Consider the following 21,319-nt stretch of genomic DNA (forward strand, 5'->3'; position numbering starts at 1 on the left):
ACTGTTTCCAGTAAATAATCATCTGGTTTTCACACCTGAGTTTTCAAATGTAAATCTGGGTTTCTCACCTGGGTGTCTTTGCAGGGTTTGATGGTGAAATTCTGCAGCAGGTTGGTGATAGCGACTTTCATGGAGAGGATAGCAAACCTCATTCCGATGCAGTTCCTGGGACCAGCTCCAAAGGGCAGGTATGTGTATTGATCCAGGGCCTCTTTGTTCTCTTTACTGAACCTGGTTCCAGTCACAAGTGTAAGAAGGAAATCAGGGAGTCAAAGAAAAAGGAAGCCAAGTATCTCTCCTTCCTCTCTTTTTTTAAAGAACCTCTAATTGCGTACTAGAGAAACTTTGCTTTTAGAAATAGCACATCTTTGGTTATCCCAGCAGTCTAATAATTACACAGCCCCCTATTATGTTCAGGGTGGGGTGGAGGGAGGATCTGAGTTCAAAGCCTAAATTATATCCTTTGCACATGGGCTAGAAGCATCATGAGTTCCACTCTTTCAAAATGATCACACAGTCTGAGTGAAGCCAGAAGGCAGCAGTCTGTTGTTCCAGTCCTTTGGGAACAATGGCAGGTGGCCTGAAAATGGCAGTGGGCAAGTTATGACCTCAGTCCCACTGAGACCAATGAGAGATGGTATCAATTTGAAAAAGGGCAGTTCTACGTGGAATTCTCTATAGCCACCCCCTTCTGAAAGAGAAACTTTCACTGATGAATACTAATGGGAAAAATTACCATTAATCCTAATGGTTTTCAAAAAATAGCTTATATGGAAGATTTCAGTGAGTTTTGACTATATGGGAAGTTTTGAGGTGTCAGTGTTATTATGTTGTTAAGATGTGAGAAAGAAATAATCTGACAATGGGTTCTAAATTTCTCAAAAGGACCAATTTTTAAAATTAATTTTAACTCCTAAATTAATCAACCTATATTGTACTTGCAAAATCTCAGATAGCTCACTCCATACTCAGAGAATAAGGGCTATACTTCTGGGGAGGATATGCTGTATTCTTTTAATTATTAAAATTAATTTAGGAATTGTTAAATCCCTGCTATTCAATTCTTCCTTAACTATGGAACCATGTGTAGTGTGTCTTCATAATGAGGAATCCACTCAAGCTTTTGTATTGTCAAGCAGGTATTAAGATTAAACACAATAAGAATTTGTTTGTAAGAGGCTAATATTTAGGAATGAAGTAATATATATAAGAGAGATAATTATATTGCTCGTTGCCTATAGATATAGATTCTGTACCTTTCCGGTCTGAACTCCTCTGGTTCTGGCCAGTATTCTGGGTCACGATGCAGAACAAAAGGTGGGATCATAACCACAGTGTCTTTCGGAATGATCACTCCATTTACTTCTACGTCTTTCTTACAGACTCTTTCAAGTCGTCCTCCAAGAGGAAACAGCCTAAGGATTTCATTCACTGTCATGTCGAGATACTCCATCTGCATCAGGGCATCGTAGGTGAGAGGAGTCTTCAGGGAAATAGAAAAAAGATTGTCAGGCATGTGAGAGTCTTGATCAAATTTTCACTTGATCAGTGTTGAAACTATCACGTCCTCCCCTCTCATCTGTCACATTGCACATTCCACATTCAATGCAGGATTGAATGTTCAGTGTGAACGATGAATTTACCTTCATTTTCCTTTCCTAAATAATGTAAGTTACTGGAAATCTCTGGAAACACAGTTTATTCTTAAAGTCAACAATTCTGAGCCTCCTGGTGTGGCCAATGCATTTTGAAGAGTGGCATCTCTTGAAACATGTAGGAGTCCAGTGTAAGATCACAAACACTAACTAATTAGTACCCATGAACAATGGTATGAATTTCCTGAACTGTTCCAAGAATGCTCTATATCTCCCATCTATCATCTTCATTCTGTGAGTGTAACTTTCTTCTCCCTATCGCTCCTTATTTCCTTTTGCTACTGCTTCATAAACAATTCATTGTCGTTTAACACGGTAAAGTAACTAGATGTAATTTACCCCTTGTTGAGTGTGTGAATTGTGATGTGAGAGATAAATAGGTAGAAGAAAGGGTGTTCTGGGGAAAACATATAGACAAGCAGTGATAAGAAAAACAAGATGTGTGTGTGTATATATTATTATAATATACATATTTGACTTAGTAAGGATTTATTTTATTGTCCCATGGGCAGAGTTACTGGTGTGGGTTTGAGATTGGAGATTTAAAAACTGTACTAAAGACTGATTTGTAATCCCTGGTATTGCCAGGCTACTGTTATCCATGTTCATCATCCCTTCAGCCTCCCTTCTGCTCATATATCATCTGGAGATTTTGAGAAATGCACAACAGCTATTATACATGTAATAGTTATGGTAGGGCGTTTGCAAGACAGTCACCGTATATTCCACACATGATATTTTATGTAACACACATGAAATGGACATATGCCATTTTGGAGGCAAGTTATCTGCTCTCCTTTTGGTGAAAGCATACATTTCTTAATGTGTGCCCATCACAGCTTCCAAAGGATAGCAGAGTCAGTATTTATTAAATGGTAGTTTTCTAGCACATGTATTTAAGGTCTTTAAAGAACAGTCTCATCAACTTGACTTAGCTAGAGGGGGGCAGGAACTGATCTTAAAGAGGCTCTGCACAATCACTGAGCGTTCAACACTCTCTTGCCTTGTTTGGTAAAACTGAGTCTATCTCCTCCTGCAGCTTTTGCTGCACATCAGGATGGATGGCCAGTTCGTAAGCCAGGTAGCAGAGGGAGTTGCTGGTAGGCTCATATCCAGCAAAAACAAAAATAAATGCTTGTGCCAGAATCTCAGGATCAGTCAGACCTGTGAGAAGAGAGAAAAACAGGTAGAAAAGGTGAGACCCAAACACAACAGCGTGTAGGCTGTGCTCCTTACACATAATATCTTTTTTTTTAGTATTATTAACCCATGGGCAGAGCTGATGGGGTGTGGTGGTGGGAAAGTTAAACAGGGACTAATGATTGATTGGTAATCTCTGGTATTGTTGATTGGTTTATACTGACCACACTACGCAAAACATGGGTTCCTGCAACGTTTGCTGTGGTTCACTTTCAGGTTATAAAGTCCAAGTATTCTGTGGTTACATAAATGTCATAGGACACCTGCTATTTTCCAGTTCTGAAAAGAACTGAGACTATTTCTAACTACATTGTAATGGGAGCAGTTTTATTTAAATGAATAGTGATGCAATGCAAACAAATAGGTAGGGGGCAGAGCTGGCCTTTGCCTCTTACCATATTGGCAGGTATCAGATATTGTTCACTGGCCAACGCTAACGATTATATGGCAGGAGTTGGCCTGGAATGCATGATTTCTATTCTGCTAGTGGAAGAAGTGTTACATAAAAGTGATGATAACTTGTCCCCATCTAACTCTGTGCTGGACAAAAATGTATGTACTCCAGTTGTGTCAATGATTCCTCCACCCAGCTGGACATGGGGGAAGAACCTTCTATTTCATCTCCAAGAGGCACACCTATTCATATTTCCCGCACTTCAGCAGCCCCCTAAGGCACTCACAAGTACGCGGGGTTTGGGGGTTTTTTTGGTGTTACCTTTATACGTGTGATTAACTCCATTGCTTTCATGGCTTGTGTTAGAGTTCTGGGATTCAATCATCAGCTGCAGGAAATCCACTCGGCCCTGGAAAAGAAGTAACCACTCAGAGGAGAGCTGGTCTGGTGAGAGAGTCCCTATGGAAGGCTCAGAAAGATAGGTCTCAGAACACAAACGTTGTATTTTAAAGTCCCCGGGAGTGGTGAGGGGACCCAGCAGAATGCAAATACTTTTCTTGTTACAGTGGCTCAAAACATGAAACTTCTGGAGGGTTCCATCTGCCCAGTCCCAAAGAGTTATTAGCAAGGACGGCAGACTTGGTCTCTTGCTATCACAGGGAACGATGAGCAATATCTGAGACTGCAGAGCCAAACTTTTTTGTCCAGTTTGCAAAGCACCCTCGTTAATACAGCTTTACAATTTTAGGGGAAAGTAACAACTACATCTCAGAAAGCAACTTTTAAAAGTAGCTCCCTTACCACAGGATTACTCTGGGGGAGAGGAAGTCCAGCAGGGAGATAAATGTGATTCTGTCATTTTTTGGAGAGTGAAGACCACCTCTTTTGGGGATTGTGCTCCTGAATGCCACAATATCAATGTCACTGCCCTGAATATTTGTATTCATGCACAGCTCTACTGCTTACTCAGTGGAATCTCTCCCTCTGTCTGCTCCAGCTCCCCATGTCTGCTCCTTAGCATAATTTGCTGTAAATCATAATCTTTGCGTGCCCAAACTACAATCCAATCTGCTTGGCTTTTACCCTGAAATAGGTTTAGGTCACTGATGCACACATTCTATTGTGGACCTTTGCTAGACTCTCACTCAAGCAATTAAGTATTTTTCACTTGGGCTAATTGAATAGAGAATGTTCTTTGGCATCATGACTGGGAGAGTCCTGCTTACCCCTTTGGCCTCCTTTTTGCGTTCCTCCTTCATTCTGATGAATGACTTCATGAAGAATTCTATGGCATCTTTGGGGAAAAAATTCACATTCATCTTCTTCAGAATGGGAATGAGAAATGGGCATACAACTAGAAGGGAGACAAAATAACTGGGAATGAAGCAATGTCTAGGGAACAAAAGTCCATTTCACCTAAGATACCTATGGAAAAGTATTAATTAGAACAGCTGGCAATCTTTATTAACAAGATGAGGCTACATCATTCTAAATGATGGTGCTACTTGATCGCTTCTCAGGGCCTCACTGAGGTCCCAGCCCATCCATCACCATGTTCCCTGTGGAGCAAGTGGGCTCCACGTTGCCCCCCATTCAGGTATCTGCACAAATGACATAATTTAGCCCTAAATGTACATGAGAGCAAAAGAACATTCCACCATCTTGAACCACATCTGACTGGAGGCACTGTCTCTGAAACTGATGAGTCATATTCTGAGTGCAGGACATTCTTCCCATTTGCACTAGCAATACTCCATCGATGTTGACCAGGATGAAAATATTCCAAAAGTTTTGAAATTCTTCCAGTCATTTCAGACTGACCTCAGTGTTCTGGTATTCACTAACATCTCGTGTCCCAATAAACATCTCCACACCCCACCCCTGCAGCATTGTGATCCTTCCCACAACACATAGGCCAAATTCTGAATTTAATAGCACTTGCATAATTCCAGATGATTCTCATCAGTGGGATTGTATGGGCATAAATTAGAGCAGAATTTGTCCAAGATGACCCTTGAGACTTCTATTGTGGACAGAAAATTGCTTCGTCATTGACTTATTGCCTAAGGTATAGAGGAGACCACTTGTGTAATTCTGATGCTGAAGTCATAATGTCACTGTTCAAAATCAAACACTTAAATGGAGTTTTTAGTGAGCAGGAGCCAACTTACATATCAAAATGAAGAGTGGATCAAAAAAGTTAAACTTCACTAGTTTCTTGATTTCCTTGACAAAAGGGTCATTGGGATTGTTCATGGAGTCAATGTTCACACCAAAGGAAGTGCTAGTGACAACATCCATGCTATAGGCTCCAAAGATGCTGAGGAAAGACAGAAAACAGAACACAGATCGGGGCGTTAATGTTTGAAATAGGTAATTACCAGTTTTCCTATATTACATCTCCTTAAAGAAAACAAAACCCTCAGGAGACTTTTCTTCATGCTGCTGAAAAGGGGGCAAGGTAGTCAACCCCAGGAGAACATCTATAGGGAAAGGGGTAGATTTTCATAAAGTTTTACTTAGAACTCTTTGAGTCTAGAATCTAGCAGCCTTACTGTGGATATTACATAGTGTAATGTATTGGCCTCTGGTGGAATCAGACCTATTCAAGTGCCTGTGAATATCTTGTCAGCTGGCTATGGCCTTTCAAGAGGCTGTGAGCCCTAGTCCTGCTGACAGCTGATATTAAATCTGTGTGTGCTCCAGTGGTAGAATAAATGAGCTGTAAAAAAATAAATAAATAAATAGAATTCAAATAATATTATATCAGGAAGTATTTCTTTATTATTTGTATTCTGGTTGTGCCCCAATGTGCTGGGTCAACACAGGCAAAAAGAGAAAAGAATCCACCATCTAAGAATCTTCATGGACGCACACCTGTACAAAAATAGTTTTGTCTCACCCCCATATGTCAGCCTCCAGCACACAACCTGAGCTATGGTCCTCATGTATTAAATTATAGATATTAGAGAGTAAAGGCCTTTTAGACCATCCTCTCAATCTCCTTGTCAGTGCAGGGTTGTTCGATAGACTAGATTTTCTAGTGGTTTTTTTTCCACTCTAGTTTAAAATGTGCCAAATTTGGGGTTTCCACCAGTTCCACAGGGTTCACCCCAGGAAGATTTTCTTGAGATTTAGCCTAAATTTTCCCTTTTAAATTTCATCCTGGTTTTTCAGCTAGCCCTGTTCATCACTTCAGAAGTCTGGTTTATCCAAAATCCAATCTGCATTGTCAGTAATGAATGAACCAAAGACTTGCTCACAAGATTTGGTGCTCAGTCAACTGTTACTCACTCCTTAACAGCCACAGGCTCTTCCTTTTCTGCTTTCTTCTGAACATTTTTCACCAGAACCTCCCCGTAATGCTTGATAATGGGAAACATCTGAAATGCAAATCATAGGACATGACTTAAACAGGTGAAATTTTACTTCTTCATTAAGCCTAGCTTCTAAAAAGCCGAGGAGAGATTCATTAATATTTACAGACTTGTTCCATTTCTGCTGTCTGGGGCTTTTTGTTTTAATCCTTTTTCCTTCTTTTTACATTAGGAGGCACAAATGAAACAGGCCAGTTTAATAATTTGAATCTGACTGAAGAGACCACACCATTGCAACTGTTTCAGTTTGAACGCCATCAGTGCACTGACCACATGGTTTAGTTTGTGACTGCTCCCCTCTGGGTTTTACCTCCTTTAGCCTCCCACTGGTGAAGGTTGGAGAGAGCACAGTGCGAATCCTCTTCCACTGCTCATCCTCAGCTAGGGAGACAGCAGACTCCAGCACTCCCACTAGACCTAAATTCTGGGGTGACAAAGGCAAGTTTATAACTGAAAAGAATCTATTGAGTTTCTCTAGAAAAAATAAGAATACATGAAGCAATCCTTTGCCCTCCAGATATACACACATGCACTTCCCCAAACCACACACATTGCTTACACTTCAGGCAGATGTAGCTACATGAAAACACCAATTCCACATGCACTGGGAGAGACCTGCACAAATGTGCACACAAGAACTCAGACTGGTGCGCGTATACTCGCACCCACACATGATCAAATGCAGCTCTCATTTATACTGGTGTAACCGAGAGCTGTCTTTGCCCTAAATACTTTTTAAAAAATAAATAAAAATAAACAACCTAAGCTGCTTTTAAAGTGGAGTCAACCAGCTCTCTTTGACAGCCTGGGTATCCAGTTACAGCTGAGGTCTGCCTCCCCCTCGCTCTTTTAGTGATATGCAGTGGCCACTTAGATTAATCCCAGGTGTGCATTCATTCTGCATCTCTGAAAGAAATCGTATGCATTCCTAGGATGTTTAACTACAGAATTTGATGTTCTTATGATTTTATTATATCTTTCTGTTTAATATTACTGATTACCAGCCTACCCGCCGGTTGGTAAAGGTAGTGAAGCACTCTTTCACCAGCACAGTTTTAATTATTGCAGGATCCATGACAGCCAGCACAGGTTGCCTGCCATCATAAAACCTATGGGGAAAAGAAATAAAAATTAATGATTAACTAATCTCAGTGAAAGTCAGGGGGTACACAGAAGCTCCTTTGTGGTGTTTCTCTGATAGCTACAAGTTCTAGTCTTCATCAGCTTCTACAGCAAAGTGCACTGACTGGAAATGCAGATGTATAGAATCATAGAAACTGGAGACGGAAAAGGCCTTTCCAACCACCATCTATTTCTGCCTTTTCCAGCCACTCCAGGAATGTTTCCTTTGAGAGACTATGCCTGTCTGAAAAATCTCTCCCTCAAACACAGATATCCCCAATATACAGCCTACACACAGGGACACCAGGTGTCCTATTTTAGTCACTTCAAAAAAAGTAAGTTAAATGGAGTTTTAGGTACAATACCTGTTCCCAGTTTCCCATGTTAGTGTTTATAGTATTACAATTGTGTTTTAAATTAGTTTTCTATTTCTTGTAGTTGCATTAAAGACCAATGCAAAGAACAGGAGGAACTGACTATTCAGGGGAAACAGTGAAAATGACTACATATGAAGTGCTCTCAAATGTACAAAGTTGATGCTACTCATTTAATTTCATCCCATTTCATTTATGTAATCTTGCTGAGATCACTAGTAAACCCTTCTCCATAGGCGTGCGCAGCACATTTCATTAGAGTATTCATTCACCCAGGGAATTTTCATTAGGCTGTGCACCCAGGGCAAAACTCAATTCCACCGGTGGGCCACATTTGAATTTCCTGCCTGCGGAATTCTCGCGGCATCCTAGTCGCCACCGTAAAATCTCTCAGCTGCTTCTTTTTCAGCGGGAGCTCGCTGTGTCTGCCGAGAAATTGCGCGCCCTCCGCTCTTTCGGCGGCACAGCAAGATGGTGCCGCGGGACACATCAAAAAGATACGTGGACCAGATAAAAAGGGTTTGCGTACATTTGACGTATGTTTGATGCCTCTGCATCAGGGTCTGCCTGGGCACACCCGGCACACCCCGTGCGCACGCCTATGCTCTTCCCCCTGTTTGGTGCTTAGGTCTTCAAATGCATGTCGACAGTTCTTTGCGGTTCCTCATTTGCCCAAGCAAAACATTTCTTCCTTTCAATTTTCCTCATAAATCAATCCCTAGATTTCCTGTCTGAGATTTGTACTGCAAAATCCTTTCCAAAACCAAGTGAACAATAGTATACATTTTTTGTGACACATGCATCTCACATGCATCTCACATGTAACTTGAAGAATAACAATAGATTTATCATAAACAAATACCATTGAGCAAGATGTCACCATAACTTGGTTATCAAACAATGTGGAAACAAAGGGATTGTTTTAAATTTTAAAAACATTTTAAAGAAAAGCTCCAATCTTCTAGAAGACCAAATACGTTCTAAAATCAGTGAGAAATGGGGGGTGCTGAACACAGAACCCTGACTACTAAAGGCAGTAGGCACCTTCACTTTCACTCTTTCAAGGACACGTTTCATAAGATTCTTAGGCCTGGTCTACACTTACCTGGTGATTCAGTGGCGGTCAACGGAGCATGTAGCCCCACTGCTGTAGGGAATATCCAGTGTAGAATAAGACCAGTGTTAATGCAAATGTATCACACTTCAACAGGTTAGAGACAGAAACAGAGTTGGTAGAACAGGGATCTATATACAATAACAGCATAGATCTGACATACATACACCTTACTTTACAGTTTGTAATCCAGGAGAACTGGATTCCTAAAGTACAAATTTCCTTTTAAATCAATGTCAGTTTTGTCATTAACTTCAGTTGGAGCAACAGCTGGCCGTTTGCACCTGATTTTGAACTGCTTTCATGTGAGAGTTCAGATTGACATGTGTGGAACATGTCTGTGGCTCGTATCCTGCAGTCAGATCCGTGTGAATGGATGCTTGCATCTGGTCACTGCCCCGTTGACATTATTGGGGCTCCACATAGAGACAAGATCCACCACCGAGGATCCAGTTACAGGACTGGGGCCTTTGAGATGTCCTTTTTCCATGGAGTTTTTTCATCATCAACAGTATTGGTCGGGAAACATACTCACCCCCAGATTTTTCCATATTTCTGAAAGCACGTGGTGTCAAACTCCAAGAAACCCTGCAGAGAGAGATTTTTAAAATGGAATTAGAAAGGGAGCAGGGTTTCCAAAGGAGGGGATGGGAATGGGGTTATAGTAGGATTAAAAGTCTAGAGCTGGCAACCAGGTCAAGCACTCCCGTGCAGCCCCTGAGACCTGTATGACTCGTAAAGTCTTTGCGAGGGATAGGATCCTTTAAGAACATGGCTGGATCTAGTAATTCTAGGTGTGTATCATGCTTGATCTTAAGGAGTCTGTAAATAAACTGTTTGCAAGGAACTCAGTAAATAGTAACTGCGGACCAGCCACCTGTGTGTTCCCCTGTTTTGGGCAATCACCATGCAGCTCACCCAGGCCTTCACACTATAGTCTGCATTACAGAAACGTTATTCTGCACTGGGTCCTACACAGCCTGTTCATTAGAGCCAAGCTTAGCACACAGAAGAACTTATCAATGCAATGTACAAATCTAGCTACCATATGATGGACATATATTTCTGGAGCCAGAAGAAGCCTTCAAACACTCACTTTACGATACTCCAAGGCAGTTCCAAAGAAAGGCAGCGGCTTTGGCCCAGGGATACCCAATTTCTTGAAAAAACCAAATGGCCAGATCCCATATCTGTAAAAATAACAGAAGAATCTGGAAGCTTCAGAACAGTGACGTTGGGGCTGGAAGATCTCAAAGCCTATCCAGAGGCAGTGAAGCCATTGCATTAGCTCACTCTGGAAGCTGGCAAGTATGATCCCAAAATAAGTACTTTGTATAGCTATTTAATAACACAGCTAGTGATAAACCTCACAGCTGCACCACAAACCTTCAGAGAGATTGCCCTGAGGTAAAAGCAAGCCTTTCCTAAAGGAATAGGTGCTCCATTAAGAAAAGCCATTAGCAAAATGCAAAAGAGAGGCCTCTCTAGGCTCATTGCCAGCTCATGGAGAGGAGCCAGAGAGGGAAATAAATAAAATTGAAAACAAAGCTTTTTTGAGAGGGGAGGTAGTAGCAGAGAAATCAAAATGGAGCCGGAAGTTAAGGCCTGAGCAGGGCTTTTGTGAAAGCTGCACTTTAATTTCATGTATGGTTCTCCCTGTGCTTAGCTCAGTGTTAGTGTTGTGGTGTGTCAGGGATCCCAGTCTGTTTGTATTTTATTGACGGCGCTGCAGATTTATCTCCTCTGAAGCATCCTTTTTTGATGTTGTAAAGTTATTACTCCTACCTGAGGGCGCTCTGCTTCTCTATGAAGATCTGGGCTGCAGCATTTTGAAGCTGGTGTTTGGCTATGTTGAAAGAACTTTTCAAAATATTTCTTTTCAGATGGAGGTTACCAGTTTCCAAAGCGAGAACTTTTGTCACTGAATGAATGGTATAGCTCCAATGCTTGTCAAGAACACTATATCAAAGGCCTGTTTGGGTCACAACAACAGCAACCATACAGTCTGCCCTTCTTCCAGGCGACTCCTCGCTGGAATGCTAGAAGCCACGCTGGGGTAGGGAAGTTTAACTTATACCTCCTTCTGTTATTACTATTTAGTATTTGTATTATAATCATGCCTCGAAACTCCAGCTGAAATCAGTCTCATTGTGATAGGCACTGTACAAACACACTGTAAGGGAATCTTTGTCCCCAAGAGCTTACAATCCAGACACGCAAGACAGACAAAGGATAAGGAAAAAGGAAATGTCATTATCCTCAGTTTGCATGTGGGAATATCATTATCCTCAGTTTGCATGTGGGAACTGTTCAGAGCATTTAGTAGTTTTGATGAATCTGGGCCAAGTGTGCATGTATCTACAGGGACTGTTTGCTCGCCACTGAAATACAGCCACCCTTTGGGTTTAGCACTGCCTAGTGGGCGTAGCATAGAATTAGAAGAAAGGCAATGTGAGCTTTTTTTCAGGGTATGTCACTGGCTTGCTGTGACATTAAAGCAAGTCACCAACTTGTCACTGCTCCGTTTCCCAATCTTTAAAATTGGGATGATGATACTTGCCTCGCTCCCAAGAGTCTTAGGCTCACCAGTGTTTGTAAAATGCTTTGAGATCCACAGATTGATAGTGCTAGAGAAGTGCCAGGTATTAGTAGGGCAAGACTGAAATGTAGCCAGGACAACACAGAACAACACACTTGTTGCAATGCCAGAGTATAACCAATACATTTTCGAACAATGAAAACAAACAGAAGAGTCCTCCTCTCAGCTTGTTTGAGATGCAGGCTATCCCAAACGTATGGGATGGAAAATAGCACACTGAACTGGTTTACATAGTTTTATTGCACAGAAAGTAAAGCAAAACCTTATGTCCTGAACAGCACCACTGCCCTAGACAGACTCAAAAGTGCTCAATTATGAGTCATAAGCCCAATGCAAATACGCAGTGGATGTTCTATTTCAGTTCAAATAGCAGAGGCAAGTCTTTTTGAAGCAGTTCTATCCCTGTTGATCTAGAATGCAACACAATGACAACCAAGAAGTCTTAAATGGCCACAGAATTGCTGTAGTATGAAAAACTGGGGCCAGAGAAGGCCCCCAAACTGAAGATCAGAATGTACCCAAGAAGGGTCCTTGAATGGCTCCTCAATCTAAGTAACACAAAAAAAATTCAAGAATATGGGTAATAGTTTCAGAAGGCAGATGTCATTGAATAGTTGCCAGTACACAGCAAATAAATGGACTGTACTACTGACCACATTAACTATTAGGCTCTATACCTAAAAACCTGCAGTCTTTGTCTAACTCTGGTATAGTCTGTATCTGTGCTGCTTTTCCTGCATCACTGAGGCCTTATCTACACTAGAAAGTGATGATCAAAAAGGGCTGTAATTACAACGCTTGTGCCTGTCCACTTTGTATCGCCGAAGCATGTCCACAAGTTGGAGCTCTAGCATCAGTGGTAGCAGTGCGCTGTGGACAGCTATCCCACTGTGCAATTCGCCATCTTATGCTAGTAGGTGTTGTAGGAAGGCGGAGAGGATCGCAGTGCACCATGGGTGCGGATTCAATGTCCCATGATGCAGTGATTTCCGTCCCATCATTCCATGTGTTTCTGACTGCATATAGCAGCATTTTTCAGCACCCCGGTTTCCTGAGCACCCACCATCTTTATCTGAAAGGATGGATCCTGCACTGCTCTCCACTGTTGTTGTCAGTGCTCTGAACCATCGCGACTGGTCATGCAATATATCCTGAGCTCCCAACTGGAACAGGAATCCGAGGCACCCGACCTGCTGTGTGCCATGCGCACAAACAATGACAGATTACTGTTTGCATTCACGGAGCATCTGCACAAGGTGCACCACTGCTTTTGGATATGTGAAACAAGCACTGAGTGGTGATATCGCATCATCAGGAAGGTCTGGGATGATGAGCAGTGACTGTGTGGAGTGCAAAGGCGGATCACCTTGTGGCTGACTATGAACAACCAGATGTCAGGGCTATTAGAGGGGCACAACCGGGAGCCTTTCGAATCAGGGAGGCCTTGAGGAGCCATTTTGACAATGCACAACAATAAGGTGTCTTTGTAAACAGTGCTGTGCCATGCTATGACTTGACTTGCACTTCGTATCAATGTGAGCTGCAACCACCATGTGCAAGAGACAAATAAAGAGTGCTTATTCTTCACAGAGTATGTCTTTATTAAATAACAGTTATTCACAACACACACAAAAAGCTGGACTGGAGGGGAGAAAGCAGTGAGGGGCAGTGTGAGCTATGATAGCTGGGTGTAAGTCCAGCTATCGTTCTGGAAGCAGTCTGAAGGGGTGGATTGAACGGGGTACCGAGACGGACCGGGCATTTGCTAGGAGTGTGAGTGGAGTTTGAGGAGGGCATGGAAAGCAGTTCTGTATTGGCTGCAAGTGGGGACTAGCATGCATGAATTCAGTCTGCAGCATTGTGAGGGACTTTAGCAGCTCTATTTGCTCCTCCAAGGCTATTATCATGGGCTTGTGACCTGCTATCACTTGTTCCTGGTTTTCCCTCCTCTCCTGCCTATCCGACACAACATGTCTCCATGCCTTCTTTTTTTTCTGCCTCAGAGGACTGGAGGAGTTCTTAGAACATCTCCTCTTTGCTTCTCCGTGCGTGATTTTTTTATCGTGGAAGGCGCTCGGCAGATGTGGAGGGGTTTCACTTCAAGGGCACATCTGTACAAGCACAGTAAACAATGAACAGAAGCATTTTTGTGAACGCAGTAACAGCGCTGATTCATTACTGTAAAATACACCTCTTTCTCACTGTCCCCTGAGAAGCACACAGCTCGACGATCAGCCAGGGCATGGTGAGTTGTGCCCGGGGTGAGGAGGCATTCAAGATGTGGAAAAGGTTCTGGGTGGCTGTTTGAGGTATTGATGCAGGTAGATAGGGACAAAATTTCAAATTGTACCACCATTTTCCACAGATAGGGGCCATAGAAGTAGATATCTCATTCCTGCGAGTAAGCAGGGTTGCTAGGGTGCATCTCCTCCATGTGAGCAGCTTCAAACCAGGTCCCTATGCTGCTTGCCTGTGTGCCCCTTTGTTCCCTCTACAAGTGATTGCGGATTGGCATGGGAAAGTTTCCGATAATGAGGAAAGAAACAAATCAGATCTGCCAAGGAATCTCTGGCAGAGGATTGGTGAGTACTTCCAGGAAAGTGTCTAGAGATCTCTCTGGAGCAGCGGTTCTCAACTGGTGGTACGCGGTGGTACTTACCGGAAGACTGGGTGATACGTGCGCCGCTGAATCCGCCGCCGCCGGAAGGGCCCTCCCACCCGCCCGTGTGAAACCATGCCGCCGAAAATGGGGAAATGGCGGAAGGGTTTCGACGGCGGTCATTGTTTCCGCCGCGAAACTGCCCGTTCCTAGATGAACAGGGGGAAGCCCATACAAACACAGCTCTGGAGGATTCCTGTGAAATCTTGGTGTGCATTAACACACGTTTCTGCCACACTTCCTAGCTGAACAGGGGGAAGCACATACAAACACAGCTACTCTTGTGCATTTCTATCCCTTCAACCAGCTGTATAATCCAACATGGTAAAGGACAGCTGTACCTCACATAACAGAGCAGCATCAGCTCAAAAAAATCACTTGCCCAAGCTCCCCTCCGCATCCTGCACACTAGAGGTGGAGGGCTGGGGCTGGTTTGAAGCTTCCAGGATCGAGAAGAGTCCTGGCTCCCTGTGTCAGCAAATGTTCCAGTCCCCTGCTCTGCATCGTCCTCCAACTCAACGCCTCTTCCACAGCTTCTTCACCAGTTGATTCTGGTGTCTGTTGTGTACAGGCCCGCAGAGGTATCCACGGGTGCGTTGGTGGTGGAGGTGGAGTCGCTGCTGAGGATGGCTTCCAGCTCCTTCTAGAAGTGTCAGGTCTTTGGCTCCACAACAGAGCAATGGTTTGACTCCCTAGCCTTTTGGTACCCTTGCCGCAGCTCCTTCCATGGCGCAAAAGCATGATCCGTTCATAGCCCTTCTCCAGCATTAAACAAGAAATCTGACCGTAGATATCGTAGTTCTTCGGCTGTAGCAGAGCTGGGACTGCACAGCCTCCACTCTCCAAATGCCAGTCAGATCCAGAAGCCCTGGTGTGCTCCAAGCAGGAGAGCATTTGGTGTGTGGTGCTGCTATAGTCAGCTGGGAAGATGAGATGTGAGCTCTCCATGCTGACCAATTAGGAAGTGGAATTTCAAAAATTCCTAGGACTTTAAAGGGGGAGGGGCAGAGGGCTGCAGGGCAGAGGAGATCAAACTGAAGACCAGAGTGGTCAGAATGGGCAAGGTAGGATACTTCCTACAGGCTGTTTACCATAACATAACCAAGCGCAGTGTCTACACTGACAGTTTGTCGCTAAAAGTTTGGCACAAAAAGTTCTACGCTTCTAGTTGAATTGATTTTATTTTGTCGAAAAATCAGGGGAGTTGGGTCATCCAATGGGGGGGAGTGGAGGGAGAAAAAGGGGATTTCAATGGGTACACCACCACTGTTTTGATGCAAAAGCTGACTTTGGTTGACAAAAGTCTGTAGTGTAGTCTGTAGTTGGGAGGAGCAGTCTTAATATGAAGATTCCCTCACCAACTTCTTAGCACCTTCAAGCTTCCAGAAGCTACAAAGAATTCCACTCAGAACAAACTCCAGCCACATGCACACCCCAGTCATCTGCGAGCCATTAATAGAAGAACAGCACTGGCATGTGAGAAAACCAGGGTCTGTTGCCAACCTCCAAATTGCTCACATGGATGCTGTTTTCCTTTATTGTCTTTCCATTGATCTTGCAGAACGGATGTATAATAGCATGAGCTAGTGCATAGCCTCTCTGTTACAGACTAACCTTTAGATTGTAAGATCATCAAGGTCCGTCTCTTCCTATATGTTTGCGAAGCACCTAACACAATGGGGCCAAAACCTAGGGTTTGTTAGTACTTTGATTCTTAGTAACCAGACCCTAACAATTCATGACAATAATCTAAATCTCTCTTCTTTGGGTTAAAGATGGGTGGTCAGTCCCTTTGTCCAGACATTTTGAAAAATACTTTACTAACCAGAGAGGCCTTGCTGGTCGGGGGCTGAGGATTCTATGGATATGGGATGTTTGAAAACAAACATTATTTCAACATAATTAATATAATATTATAATTATAATATAATACTAATTTTTCAACCTCATATTTAATATCTTAATAATTTTAACTAATAGCTTTCTTTGACAGGGTAAAAAGTCTTGTAGATGGGGGAAGCGGTAGATATGGTATCTTAATATTATCAAGGCTTTTAATACTGTTCCGCGTGACCTCCTCATAAACAAACTAGGGAAATATAGCCTAGGTGGAACTACTATAAGTTGGATGCATAACTGGTTGGAAAACCATTTCCAGAGAGTAGTTATCAGTGGTACACAGCAAGCTGGAAGGTCATATCAAGTGGGGTCTTGCAAGGATTGATCCTAGGTCGGGTTCTGTTCTATTCTGTTCAATATCTTCATAAATTATTTTGATAACAGCATAGAGAGTACACTTATAAAGTTTGTGGATGATAACAAGCTGGTATGGATTGCAAGTGCCTTGGAGGATTAAAATTCAAAATCATCTGGACAAACTGAAGAAATGGTCTGAAGTAAATAGGGTGAAATTCAATAAGGACAAATGCAAAGTACTCCACTTAGGAAGGAACAATCAGTTGCAAACGTACAAAATGGGAGATAACTGCACAGGAAGGAGTACTGCCGAAGAGGAACCTGGCAGTGCAAACTAAATATGAGTCAACAGTGTAACATTACTGCAGAAAAAGTAACAGCATTCTGGGATGTATCAGCAGGACTGTTGTAAACAAGACATGAGAGATAATTCTTCCACTCTACCCCAGGCTGATAAGGCCTCAACTGGACTAATGTGTACAGTTCCAGGAAACACATTTCAGGAAAGTTATGGAGAAATTGGAGAAAGTCCAGAGGAGAGCAACAAAAATGATTAAAGGTCTAGAAAACATGACTTATGAGGAAAGATTAAAAAAATAAGGTTTATTTAGTCAGGAGAAGAGAAGACTGAGGGAGGACATGAAAATAGTTTTCAAGTACATAAAAGGTGTTACAAGGAGGGTGAAAAATTGTTCTCCTTAATCTCTCAGGATATGACAAGAAGCAATGGGTTTAAATTGCAGCAAGAGAGTTCCGGAGGGCTAGCCGTGTTAGTCTGTTTTTAGCAAAACAGCGAGAGTTCTGTGGCACCTTAAAGACTAACAAATTTATCTGGGCATAAGCTTTTGTGGGCAGAAACCCAGTTCGTCGGATGCATGAAGTGGAAACTTCAGTTTGGTAGGTATATATACACATGTAAGTATGGGTGAGTTACATCACAGTGAGGAGGGCGAGTGTTAACGGGGTTAATACAATCAGGGTGGATGAGGCTGTTCACAACAGTTGATGAGAAGATGTGAATGTTAAAAGAGGGAACATTATTTTTTGTAGTGGGCTAGCCACTCCCAGTCTCTATTCAGACCTAGTCTGATAGTGTCAAGTTTGCATATGAGATCCAGCTCTGTAGTTTTGCAATGGAGTTTCTTTTTGAAGTTTTGTTGTTGAAGTATGGCAACTTTCAAGTCTGTTACTGAGTGTCCAGGGAGATTGAAGTGTTCTCCTACTGGTTTTTGAGCAAGAGAGGTTTAGGTTGCACATTAGGAAAAGCTTCCTAACTGCCAGAGTACTTAATTGGAACCAATTGCCTAGCTAGGTTGGGAAATCTTTGTCATTAGAGGTTTTTAAGAACAAATTAGACAAACACCAATCAGGAATGGTATAGTTATTACTCAGTCCTGCCTTGAGTGCAGGAGACTGAACTAGATAACCTATTGAGATCCCTTCCAGTCCTACACTTCTATGATTCCATGAAAAGACTAGTAAAATTTAAATTAACAGTGGAAGTCCTTCAAGAATTTGAAAACAGCACAAGTAGAAAAGCAATGTGTAAAATTATACTTACAGTATCAGGAGAGCGAGGAGTGCAATCAGGAGAGCCCAGGTCTCAATGGAAAAGCTAGGAAGAAGATTCATTTTAGCTCTCTACCTCTCAGTTTCTTGTTCTCTATCTGCCTTCTCTTCTCAGTTTTTTTCCTCCCTCTGCTCTGGTCAGAGTTGGGAGGAACTCTAAGGGAACGAACAGAGAGTTGCAGCATTTTATTTGTTTGTCTCTAATCATGTGACTCAGTGACTGAATGAAACTTGAACTATTCCTTTATGTAATGAAAGGGGTGGAGTGAATGCCAATCTAGACAGGGAATGTTACCTTTTAGGTCTCATGACAGAAGATCAGATGAATCTAATCTCTAGTACTACAAAGATCCTCACTGCAAATTCTTTACTATACACACAGTCAGCTATTCCAGTTTTCTCTTGATAAAGTTCTTCCGGTGTAATATTTAATTTTAATGAGTACCCATCCAGTGGGTTCCTATGCAGAAATAAAGTGACAATAGAGTGATCCCAAGAGAAGCTGTCAGAATTATAGCTGTCTGAACAGGAGTCAGAATGGGAATGGGTGCAGTATATGGGAGCATTTCTCGTAGCCCAGGTGCAATATATGGGCTTCTCTCATGGCCCAATTAGCTTCTGTAGAATTGAAGGTTTTGTTTTTAAACAATAGTTTCTATTCCTAACAGTTGTGAAGAAAATGTACCTACCTGGGGCAACAGGGCGGAAGCTGTCAGCTTTTGGGGGCTGCAGCAACCTGGGAGCTCTCAGCTGCCACAAATGGCGGGGGTCCCAGCGCTCTCAGCAGGAGGGGGCAGCTTTCAGCTGCCACAGGGGTGAAGGTGGGGGGCTCCTGGATCCAAGCTGCTGCAGATGGCAGGGACCCAGCAGCTCCGAGTTGCCGCTGTGGCAGAGACCCTGCTGCTGTCTGTTGGGGCAGGCAGCTCAGACCCCCGGCTCTGAGCCACCATAGGTGGCAGGGACCCGAGGCATCCCACAGCCGTCATCTGCTGCAGGTGGAGGTAGACCCAGCGCAGACCCACCACAGGCAGGGGGAGGAAGGGGCACAACTTTTAGGCGGACCCCACAGCCTCCAGCCATGGGAAGGGGTGGACCCTGGTGCCCCAAGCCACCAAGGGGGCGCTGAGAGCCCCAGCACTAGGGAGACCAAGCTGGCAGCTATCACTGGCAGCTATCACTATCTTCCTCTTCCTGCAGTGGGGGTAGGGCTCTCATCCCCCCTCGGGCTTCATTATCGCCCTCATCCCTACCCCCCATTATTTTTAGTAAAAATCACAGACAGGTCATGGGCTTCCAGGAATTTTTGTGTATTGCCCGTGACCTGTCCGTGACTTTTACTAAAAATAACTGAGAAAAAATCTTAGCCTTAGTTATGCATTGGAGACACCAGACCAACTTGATTGTGTCTATTGATTTGTTTCAAACAAGCCTTGAAACAGCTGATAGATAATAACTTCTGGTCATATTGATCTGGGCCAGATGAACGTCAGTGACCTAGAGATGAGTGATTCATTCTCCCACCTCCAGTTCCCTGATCCATTCACGCAGAGACATAACTTTACACACACAAAAAATCTGTGAGGGACTCTGTACTCTTTGTGTGGCTGTCAACAACCCACTGCATTTGGCTCAATGCAAATCAGCCTGGATGTTCTCCTCATTCCAGACATTGAGCAAGGAGTGACCTCCCCTAGGCATATTTCTCAATGGTATTTCTCAGTGGTATTTCAATGGTATTTCTCAATAGTATTGCTCAGTGGTAGAAAAGTAGATTCAGTTGTTCTGAGGTTTGCAAAGTTCAGGTGTCCAAGCAGCGGTGTGAGAGCTGTGAGCAGCAAAACAAGTCAGGCATTTTAAACCACCTCGCACAGCAGTTCCCAAAGTGTGGGTCATGACCTCAAGTGCGGTCACTTCATCAGCAGATGGGATCACGGCAATCCCAAGTGTGCAGAGGACACCATTTTACAAAATGGCCTCCGCTGCACAGCGTGACCTCACACGCACCGTATGCACAAGGTGTTGTTGCATGGAGGATGCTATTTTGCTCTACAAAACAGCACCCTCCACGCAGACCTCGCACACACCATAGGTCTGTGAGGTCATGCAGTCCAGAGGACGCCCTTTTGTGAAGCAAAATAGCATCCTCCTTGCAGCGTGACCTTGCATGTACAGTGCATGTGAGGTCACGCTGCAGGGAGGACACCATTTTGAAATGGCAACTTCCATGCTGTCTGGGGTAGTGAGAAACCACACTTCTGAAAATGGGGTCAGGCAGGGAAAATGTTTGGGAGCCGCTAACCTGGCAGCTACTGGGCAGTGTAACCAGGGAAGCGGACAGGCACTGATTTCATATGGGAGATAGGGATGCCACAGGTCAGGCACACAGAGAGGCCTTCTCATCCTGGGGAAACGTGCAGTGTCTAACAGGACAGAATCATCAGGGGAGGGAGAATGAGACTTCTCTATTACAGCAGCATGGTGAGGGGTGCCAGTTCACACAGCAAATTACCGTGTACCTAACCTGCTATAGGAATTGAACCATGTATCAGACTATGCAGCCAGTATGGGTGGATGAAATACACTGAATATTAAGTGTGCTGTGTGGACACAATTTGTGATTTTAGCCAATTCACTGCCCTCTTAGAGCCATATAAATAGTTGCTGTATGGACAAGGCTTAAGAAGGAGATAATCATTTTTATCTACCCCAGGGTGTTGTAAAGGTTCATTGATGTTTTTTCTATTTTTTGACCAGCTCTAATACTCATCTTTTCCCTAAATTAGTGAAAAAAACTCAAACTGTATCTTTGGGTTGTTTATTCCTTAGCATTTCTAAGGTACAATTTGAATTTTTTTTCCACTACATTTAGGGAAAACAGGAGTATTAGAGCTGCTAAAAAAAATAGAAAAATCAATTTTGTGGAAAATTCTGAAGTGTTCAATTTGTTTCTGTTTTGCACAGTTTGGAGTGGAACAATTTTTTGTTTTGTTTTCTAAAATTTTCATAAAATATTTTTCAAAACATTTTGAATTTTGAAATCTCAGTATTTCAGAAATGTTG

At 43.1% G+C, this 21,319-nt stretch overlaps 1 protein-coding gene across 1 annotated transcript; it reads right to left on the reverse strand.

Annotated features, from left to right (window-relative positions):
- Positions 1–35: 35 nt before the first annotated feature.
- Positions 36–18,422, reverse strand: LOC137150693 (cytochrome P450 3A9-like; the record flags this gene model as incomplete). Its single annotated transcript, XM_067544669.1, has 12 exons — positions 18,252–18,422; positions 10,333–10,426; positions 9,772–9,824; positions 7,636–7,735; positions 6,937–7,050; positions 6,544–6,632; positions 5,421–5,569; positions 4,476–4,603; positions 3,571–3,658; positions 2,659–2,819; positions 1,257–1,483; positions 36–231 (listed from the first exon to the last, which is right to left on the reverse strand). Coding segments are annotated over exons 1-12 (1,470 nt in total), but the record flags the coding sequence as incomplete, so codon positions are not given.
- Positions 18,423–21,319: the final 2,897 nt, after the last annotated feature.

The sequence above is a fragment of the Emydura macquarii genome, unplaced genomic scaffold, assembly GCF_026122565.2.
Source record: "Emydura macquarii macquarii isolate MOO-44397 ecotype Brisbane River unplaced genomic scaffold, CSIRO-AGI_Emac_v2 contig_1022, whole genome shotgun sequence".
NCBI lineage: Eukaryota > Metazoa > Chordata > Testudines > Chelidae > Emydura > Emydura macquarii.